Here is a 10,000-nt window from a genome sequence, read left to right as displayed (position 1 = left end):
GATATAAATATAGTTGTTGCCATGGATACTCTCTATCACCTTCCACTGGATTTGGAACTTCGGTTTCTGTTGGAAGTTGGAGAAAACATTGGAGACAGGCATTCATACAGACAGAAAGTTGATTTTGCATCTCCTTCCTGCATGTGTTCATATGCTGGTATTGAAATGTTTGGTGTGAATGAATGAATGAATTAATTAATTTATTTGATGATTAAAAAACACATAGGCTAACTGCATTGCAGTCATTACATACATTAAAATCACCGAGGATGAAAACACAATAAAGCCCGAAGGCTTATTTCCATTGCGGTCCTCCAGTATAACACGTAACACAACACAAGATAAAAGCAAAACAACAAGACAGCAAGCGAAGACAATACAATCAACATATAAATAGCAGGCGGCGGGGTAGCTATGTCCACATACTCATGTTTTCTTGGTCATAAAAAGTTAGAATTAAAATTGAATATGCTACATGGTATTTTGTAACCATTTCTTTAAGGCCACTTTAAACGTGCTCTGTGAAACACTCAATTTCAGATTTGTGGGCAGATGATTCCACTGTACTGCTGCACTGTAAAGAAATGTGTTTTTGCCAATTAGGCTATTGAATCAACAAGGTATGAAGTCTGTCGAGCTACCTCTTGTAAAGTAGCTATGATTGTCTCTTAGTAGTGAGAAATAATTGATTAAGTACTTTGGTACCATATTTTTAACAATTTTGTAAGTGAGCAGCATCCTAATATAAATGGTTCTTTTCCCCACCGTCAACCAGTTAAGCTTTTTAAAATGTGCAGGTGCACATCACTCCATGGTTGCATAACTTAAATATACTGTGTGTTGTTTTCCTTCCACTTTCCTCCACTTTATATTACTTTAAGCACTTTAGCTGTCCGACTGTGTCTAGACTCTAGACTGTCGCCTGATGATCCCACCGTGAATTCAGAAACTAATTCTGGAGAGGTCTGACTCATCTGAGTGCAGTGAGAGCAAGTTGCCATATGGGTTTAGTCAATGCTTCCAGGCGTGATCAGAATGTCAAAAATCCCATTCAAGCGGGAAAACACAACTGGGAGCACATGATGAGATTAAACTCAGCATGTCTGCGTTCTGAATGGCTGAATGATTCATCTCAAATTCATTAGGACACATTTGAATTGATCAGCAGGATATTCCCTGCACTGCACTCAGCGGGAGGCTTCTATCTTATCACCATACCATATATACAGATATATATGCAGCCTACCCAAAAAGGAGGAAATCAATAGGATGGAGGCATGAATGAGCGATGGGCCCTAAGACAGAAATTCTGCTTCAATGTGACTATTGTAGGATTTTATATTTCTGTGATGCCAACTGCAATCAACAGACGTAAAATGATCTCTGCATATTGATGCTGCCAGATGAAAACTGAAAATCAGCTTTTCAGAAAATGGCAAAAAAATCCCTGTTTTTACATTGATGTCAGTGAATTTCCAAACTAATACATGGGTGTGAATGGGCTTCATGGGCCCCAGAGTTATGAGATGATATGATTTCCACCTGACAGTGATGATGTGGTATTTATGATTTGTTTGCTATCTTACCTGCAGATACTTGTAGAGCAGCACCACCAGAATGAGACTGAGTAAGACGCCAGTAGCCACCATGCCGGTTAGCAGAGGAGTGAAGAGTTTATGGGGAACGGTGCGCTCTGCGAGGAAACACACACCAACAAACCAGCAGTCAGAACACACATGGAGGGCTGGGATATACACACCATTTAAATTACGCACACAAACACACACACACACACACACACATACACACACACAAATCACATCCTCCTCATCCAGCTTAAAGGCAGACAGCTGCAGCAGTGGTGTTTGTTTGTGTGTCCAGGATTAGTGAGTCTCCACCATATAATCCCAGCCTGCACAGTCAGCATACAATTAATCCCATTCAATCTGCACCCAGTGACCACACACCTGGCCTCCACAGAAACAGGGTCAGTGAGTTTTGTGAGTGTGTGTGTGTGTGTGTGTGTGTGTGTGTGTTTTGCTGTCCTGTCACGCTAGCGTACCACTGATTGAGAACAGTGTGTAAGCCTCCTCCCCCTCCGTAGTGGCCACACACTCCAGGGTGTGGTAGTGTGCATGTTCCTTGCTGACATTCAGTCGGCTCTCCACCTCACTCCTCCCGAAGGCGGAGTTTGATTCCGTCACCATGGCAACCTCCGGAGCCTCCCATTGGCTGGCGTTGGGCAGGTGCGAACACCTGTGGAAGAGTGATGAAGGCTTAGGGATGCTTTTTCATCCTTCCTGTATCATCCTCTCCTCTCTATTGTACAAAAGATACATTTTTAGCATTTCTACTTCATGTGACTTACAGCATGAGCTGGATTAGCTCCACTATACTGTAAGTACATACTACTGAGCCATGGAGCGCCCATCCCCTCGTCTCCTATAGCAACTGATGATGTAACACCTGCTGGATAACGTCATAGCTTCTCAAAATGTCATAAAATGTCCTTTTAAATGGGTTGAAAATATAATAAAACCTGTTAATGTAATAAATTTCACGGATAATGTCATAACATCATATTATTACATTAACCGTTGCTTATTAGTTCATCAGGGGTGTAACATATTTTTAACTGATAATGTCTAATCATATTTGCATTTATTTAATAACTCATGAAGAAGAATATTGTCATGACTTGGGTTATTGCATCATTAGCCCCGATTATTACAGTTAAAATATGACATGTATTATAGAGTATTATTATAAACAAAAACTAAGACATTTACTAGGTGTTAAAAATAGTCATACACTGAAATAAAAATAAAATCAAGACTTTGTGAAAAACTAAAACTAAACAAACTGTCATGTCTACCATTACGCGAAATGTTTTTAGTTTTAGACTTTTTGGGAATTAATTTTGGGTGGAGAATCTTGGGCTATTTTATGCTAACTATGCCATGAGATGGCACTATCCTGCAGACCCACTTGTTTGGGACTATTCTGAGCGAAATGGTCTGAATTCAGATTGCAAATGTAAATACATTTTAAAAATAATTTATTATTCATTGTTTACACAATACCTGCATAATACAAAATTCCTGCTCTGGACATCGATTATTACACCTTTAAAAAATATCACCCCTACCAAAAATACTAAAACTAGAACTGAAACTAAATAAAAACTAAACTGAAACTGAACACTTATAAAAAAAATAAAAAATGATAATTGCTGCCTCTCTCCCATCTTTCCTGTCACTGTAAGCAATAATTAATCTTTTTGAAGAAAGTATATTGATGTGTTTTGGGCATACCGTGTGTGTGGCACCTCACAGAAGTACCAGCTGATTTTAGGGGCCGGGTATCCAGCGGCAATGCACCGCACCTGTCCATCAACAGGCCCCTCCTGGGAGATGATGACTGGCTTACCTTGTAGAGAGAGAACAGAGGAAAGTGGAGGGCGGGTGAGATGGATGGACAGAGAGACCGAGAGACAGACAGATGGATAGACAAAGACAGATAAAGTTGACTGAAAGACATAGGTAAACTCAAGAGCCACATTTTAAATAGAACTGAACTGAACTGAAAAGCATTCATATTAAGCTTTTTGAACCATGCAAAGCAATGTAACAAATGTGAGAGCAAACAAGACTTACTGCTGACATAGACAGGGAATGACTGATTGACAGATGCATCATTGTGACTGGCTGAGAAGGTGTAGATCCCGCCCTCTGAGCCGTGAACCCTCACTAGTTTCAGCTCACTGATGTACCTGATGAGAAAAGAAACGAAAAAATGTGAGAATCTGTGTGTGTGTGTGTGTGTGTGTGTGTGTGTGTGTGTGTGGGCAACTGGGCATGTGTATACTTGTGTGGCCTAACTGTCCACAGTACCTGTATCTTCTGCGATGGACGGTGATCACGTGCTCGGTGGTGTTGCGGAGCTGCTTGCCGTTGTACGCCCAGCTGAGGCTGATGGGTACGGGGTAGGCGTCGAACTCCACCCTGAGGCTCAGGCTCTCCCCCTCTTTCACATCAGCCTGGCTTAGGCCCGGGCCTCCCAACATAGTGAAGAAGCCTCGATCTGGAGCGCAACAGAAACAGTTGAAGGAAAAACCCATCCTCAGATACTCTTACACTGTTAGATATCGTCAATCTGTGATGTTTAGTGCGTTCCAGGAGTGTTGTAATTTACTTTTTTGGTGTACCCACTTTCCCTCAATCTGCCTCGTCTAGTTCTACTTCAGTTAGTGATTTCCTACATTTCCCAGAATGCCTTATGACAACCCCCTGAGAACAGGCCTGTTTACCAACCTGGCCTTTATACCAAATTCTACCAAAGGGACGAAAGGGAAAAGGGAAAAGATCTAATTTTTCACTCTGAAGTTTTGATTCATCACTCCCTGTGGGCGGAGAAGCACACACACCCGACCCGACAGAAAATAGGGCGAATCTACCATGTCTCAGTTAACGGGGATGGGACGCTCATCTCTGTTGCAGCCCCTCTTTGTGGTTTAGGCTGATAAGATAGGTGTATATTTACATAAAAATCTTGCCAAGTGTAGCTTTAACCTCAAAATCTGTCTCAGACACTTGATCTGAGGTATGAAATAACACACTTTGAATAATGCAAAATGTTTCCCATGACACCCACTTAATTTGCATGGTATGCAAAAGAGAGACGATAAATACCTGAGAACCATCCAAAACTGATTTCATAAACATTACAAACAAATGTTGGGTTGGGGGGGGTGGGGGGGTTGGGGGGGGTGGGGGGGGGGGGGGGTGCAGCAAAGTTGCCAAAGCTCATGGGAGTTTGATGGCGGGAAAGAAAGCGTTCCTTTAACACTCACCGCGGACGTCCAGCTGCAGCGCTGTGGCACTGGCGCCTCTCTCATTGTGGGCGTGGCAGCGGTAGACGCCCGAGTCTGACTGGTTGACGGCCGTGATCCAGAGCGAGGTGGAACGCTTGTAACCACGGGAACCAGACAGGATGTGAGAGGTGTGGGCTTCGTGAGGATTCTGCAGGGCGTCAGGGGGCAAAGGTCAAACAGATCCACTGTTGGCATGCTATCATGGGACAGATAGTTGGTTTGATACACTATGTTGAATCAATATATAGTCAATATACAGTCATTTTCGGGATAGTGAGCTGAAGTTTTCCTCAAATGTCACCTCAGCTAATGGTCTAAATATTTGACTGTAACTTGCATTCCATTAAAAAAAGGCAAGAGAAGCCAGTCAGCCAAATGGAAAGACAGAGAAAGTTTGACAGCCAGACAGTAAGCACATCCAGACAAAGAGAGGACAGGAGAAGCAGCCAGTCCTCTCACCGCTGTGGAGGGGAAGTCCCACTTGAGACTGAAGTCTGGGTTGACGTTGGAGGAGCTACATGTCAGCTCAAACTGCTCTCCCCTCCTCAAGATGACGATGTCTCTCTGGGACAGCGTGAGCACTGGAGGCACCTCAGGCACTGGAACAAGAGGTACAAAAGGTTCATATGAACTTGAGTTCATCTAAACAGGCACGCTCTAAAAAAAAAAAAACTTCCATCTTTCTCTTATTATATTTATTTTCCTGACACTTGACTCTTCTCTTTCTGACCTTTGCTTTCTTTCCTATTAGTGTCTTGCAATTTTGGTGATCTAGGAATTTTAGCTTATTCTACTTTGCACGCACTGCAAGTCACTCTGGATAAAAGTATCAGCTAAATGCCTAAATTGTAAATGTAAATGCATGTAAACCTCCTAAAGATATTTCTTGGTGAGGTGGAACTGCCTCTGAAACAGAATTTAGGCTATGTGATACGAAAATGTAAAACTGAAACCTGTACAAATCAATATCTTGTATGTAGCATGGAAGCTCCTATAGGTGGGGTGGCTCCCTCTGCGTATTCAATGGTAGGTAAAACACTGCTGCACACACACACTAATGCATGTTTAGACTCACATGACCATCGCATACACACACATACTCATGCATACATACAGTTGCTGACTTCTTTTTGACGTGACTGCCTGCTGCTGTCAGTTTGGCGGCTGTGTTTGGATTGGCCAGCTTAATTGTTTACCACAAACAGTGGCTTCATGCTCTGTTTCAAAGCTTTGTGCTTTACGGATCTCCTCTAATCCCCCTTCTCTCTTACTCTCCTCCTCCCTCCCTCACCGCTGTGTTTCTTAGTCCCTCTCTCCATTACTCCACCTCTCAAACAGAAGCCAGACCATAACCGCCGCCCCCCCCCCCTCCCCCCCCCACCCCACCCACCCCAGCTCGCCTCTCTTCAGCCCTCTCTTTCCACTGCCGGCCCAGCTGAAAATGCTGATACAGTGCCGGGACAAGTAGAAACGTCATCAATTTCCACTGACGTCCGCTGAAAAAACTGCCTTTATGCTACATTTCATCTTAATATCACTCAGGAGAGCCCAGGGGGAAATGATATCTCGCCTCTGCCAGGATGCGTATGACTATATTTTTTGTTGTTTTATGAGCGCTGTGAGTTAAATCATCACCTCACACACAGGTGAGGTCAGATTTACCAAGTGGATAGTCGTCTTTACACAGAACTCGCAGACCCGCCCTTTTCCTGGTACAAATGCTTTCTGTAAAGATGTATGAAGCCTCACCCTCCTTCGCTCTCCTATAGCATTCACTCCATCCCTCTTTGCCTCACTCTCTTAGCGTTATTAACAGCCGCAGACCTGAATGAGAAACCTAGTAAAGCATCACCATGTGGAGAGCCTTTAGACAGCCATGAGTCATGAACCGTAGCTTAGGAAACTAGATATTCCCCCTTCCTCCTCCATCCCATCTCTCACTCACCTAGTCGTACATCCACAGTGTATTGGCTGGACGTCACTGTGACTCCTCCGAGCCGCCCCACACACACGTAGCAGCCCTCGTACTCCTTTCTGGCACCGCTGATGATGACGCCGCGCTGGGGGTTGCTACGGTAACTCATGCTGGAGGGCAAAGGTCGCCCATCGCATGTCTCTAAGGCCAGGAGGGTAACCTCGGGGTCGGTCACCAGACAGGGGATGGTGCAGTTCTCACCCGCGCGCACCAGGATGCTGTTCACCATGGTGCGCTGGAAGGCATTCTGAGGGTCTGAAGGGAGAAGAGAGAGTCAGACTGATAAAGAGAGACATTTGATAAACAAATAGGCAAACAGAGAGTCAATACACACCCACCTTTCACATAGACGTAGATGGAGCTGTGTTCCAGCGTGTTGTTGTTGACACACACATAGCGGCCCATGTGGTAAGCCTGTGCGGCCGGCACCCTGACGTAAGTGGCTCCGCCCTCCTCCACCTCTCCCTCCAGCCTGCGCCCCCTGTCCCTCTGCCACCTCACCCCCGACAGGGCGCCAGACACCGCGGCATCGTCATGGCAACGCAGCTCCAGCTTCCCCCCCTTGGGAACCACCGTGTGAGGCCCGCTGGGGGAGATGACCGGCTTGGACCAGACTGGAACGGAGGACAGACAGCATGTTGGGATACGGTGGACCTGCTGTGTGATTGTAAAGGCTGGGACGGGTTGAGTCTGGGTACAGATCTCACTAGTATAGATGAGTTATCTGCTCTCTCCTCTAGGCAGAACAGAAACAGACAGAAGAGAGATGAATAACAAGAGCAAGAACAGAACATAACAGATCAGACCAGACCAGACCAGAATAGAATAGAGCAGAACAGAACAGAACAGAACAGTATAGAATAGAATAGAATAGAATAGAATAGAATAGAATAGAATAGAATAGAATAGAACAGAACAGAACAGAATAGAATAGAATGCAGAATGTTATGGTTATACAGAATGTTGGCCCAGAGCCCCTTAAGACAGGCTGCTATCTATAACCACCATCAGCTCAATTGAACAATCAATAATTATGAGCTGTCTCCCCGCTGAGTAATCATGCATTAAGGACCTGAATCCAAACTCTTAGGAGAGGTAGACTGCGCTAACATTTTCATCACAACTTCACCCCAACATCCCCAGGGCCCCTCCTCCAAGCCTCCTTTGTGTAGATTTCCACATGATATGTCTCCATTTCTAGAACAGTATTTCCATGTGACTGTTGTGCCTTAGGGCCAGGCAGGGGCCCAGCGCAGATGCCAGAGAAGGAGTGACGCAGTTGAATGCAAATAGGCACCAGCCTCAAGGACCAATAAAAAGAAGTCTATGTGTTGTAGCTGGCTGTATCATTTTATATAGTGTATGTTGTTTTATACCAGCACCCTGATCCCTATAAAGAGGCCAGGTTCTATCCTCCAGTAGGACATTGTGTGCAGTGAGCCTATTTGAATAAGCTAAAGGTTTCATAGCAAACCTGAGGCTGTATGACTAAACAAAAATCCATCATCTCAGCAGTCCCAGTCGATGAGCCCAGGTCGAGCTGCTGGATGTGTTTGTGTAAATAGCTTTGCAGTGTAGGATACTGGCTATTTATGCCTTGTGCAGCGCAACGTAATCCCTATTATTTCAGTAAATAATTCATTGCCCCCGGTGGCGGCTCGGACACACACACACACACACACACACACACACACACACACACACACACACACACACACACACACACACACACGCACACGCACCTGTTGCCCGGGAGAGGCAGACGCAGCCCAAAGCCATACCTTGGCATTCAGTTATGCAAATTGCGTATCTGATCTGACTTGAGCCAACAGGTTGAGGAGACAACTGTTAAACACCGCGCTGTGTAAACATCAACCACTTCTTTTTCCAGGAAGAGTGTGGGAACAGCAATCATTAAGATAAAGTCTGCATAAACTGCAAAACATATCACCCGCGAACCAGACATGCGTGATGACAGAATGATGCTTTCTCCGCCATTTACACCTGACTACTATCAATTAAGGAGGAGAAGACCCTGCTATAAATAAGTAGTGCAATGACTCTTATATTAATTACATCTGCAAACTATAGACTAATAATTCGTCACAGTACAGCCTACCCATCAGTTGAAAAAGAACTATAGGCTAGTAATCCTATAATGCATTTTACAGGGATACATAACAAATTCCACAGTAAAAGTATGAACTATAATGTCCTATGGGAAAATTAGGCTATATAAAAAAGTATGATGTAGCCTAAGTACGATGAGGTCACTATAAACTCACCACAGACACACTGCAAGTCCCTATAGGAATATTATAGGAATAGACTACAATACTTTAGGAGAATATTCTGGTGATACAGGAGATTAAAAAAAATACCACAAAATACGAAGGTCACTATCATTTCACTATTAGCACACAGGCACACTATAAGTCACTATAGCAATATTAGAGGAATATTACAGTGATAATTCAGTTAAGGTTGGAATTGCTCTCTTACCTGTTAGTGGTAGCAGAATAAAAGGTGTGGCAAATACAATCCAGTGGCATCTCATGATTAGGCGGTGATCAGGCGTATTATTCTACCCCATGCGTCTTTCGGTCAAGTGCAGGCATAACCATCCTGATGTGCTTCAAACCAGATCCCGTCCAGCCCGACCAAAAACAGGTCCCTCCACGGTAATGAGCGCACGGCAAAATGATACTGAAGCCTGCGACTCCCCCTGATGGAGCTCAGTGGTCCTTAAAGACACAGTGCAGCGCCTCTCTCTATCCATCTCCCTCTCAGTCCGTACCACTCCTTTCTGTCCCGCATTGGCTGGACACGCGCCAAAGTGATGAGTCGGTTATTACCGGAAAAAAACAACTCGGTCCAAATCATCGTTTTTCACCCGGGCCCTTACAAGATATACGAAACACAGTACTCTTATAATAAAGTTTTAGACGCATACTAGACAAATATCACAGCACAATTATACCATTAAGGTCACTGTAAAATCACTATCGAGTACCACCGACACATTATAAGTCCCTATAGGAATATTATAGGAATGGTGACTTTTATTAATAATTCCCAGACAGTGAATGTCACAGTTCATTCTCACATTCTCAAAAGTGTCCTTGTTTTGCGCCAGTGACCTGCAGTGATGA

At 44.2% G+C, this 10,000-nt stretch overlaps 1 protein-coding gene across 2 annotated transcripts in view; it reads right to left on the bottom strand.

The window, feature by feature from the left end:
• The window catches only part of kitb (KIT proto-oncogene, receptor tyrosine kinase b), a 15,372-nt gene extending 5,886 nt beyond the window's left edge, over positions 1–9,486 (bottom strand). For both annotated transcript variants that reach the window (XM_071901859.2, XM_071901860.2), the window contains exons 1-11: positions 9,351–9,486; positions 7,187–7,462; positions 6,819–7,103; positions 5,333–5,472; positions 4,853–5,021; positions 3,894–4,083; positions 3,657–3,772; positions 3,315–3,429; positions 2,063–2,256; positions 1,587–1,693; positions 1–66 (exon numbers count right to left, since the gene is read on the bottom strand). The exon at positions 1–66 is cut by the window's left edge and continues 61 nt beyond it. In XM_071901859.2, coding sequence (XP_071757960.2) covers positions 1–66; positions 1,587–1,693; positions 2,063–2,256; positions 3,315–3,429; positions 3,657–3,772; positions 3,894–4,083; positions 4,853–5,021; positions 5,333–5,472; positions 6,819–7,103; positions 7,187–7,462; positions 9,351–9,405 — 1,713 coding nt within the window. In that variant the 5' untranslated portion in view covers positions 9,406–9,486. The remainder of the gene's footprint in view (positions 67–1,586; positions 1,694–2,062; positions 2,257–3,314; positions 3,430–3,656; positions 3,773–3,893; positions 4,084–4,852; positions 5,022–5,332; positions 5,473–6,818; positions 7,104–7,186; positions 7,463–9,350) is intronic.
• Between the last annotated feature and the right edge of the window lie 514 nt (positions 9,487–10,000).

The sequence above is a fragment of the Centroberyx gerrardi genome, chromosome 3, assembly GCF_048128805.1.
Source record: "Centroberyx gerrardi isolate f3 chromosome 3, fCenGer3.hap1.cur.20231027, whole genome shotgun sequence".
Taxonomy (NCBI): Eukaryota; Metazoa; Chordata; class Actinopteri; order Beryciformes; family Berycidae; genus Centroberyx; species Centroberyx gerrardi.
This window is presented reverse-complemented; position numbering and strand designations above follow the sequence as displayed.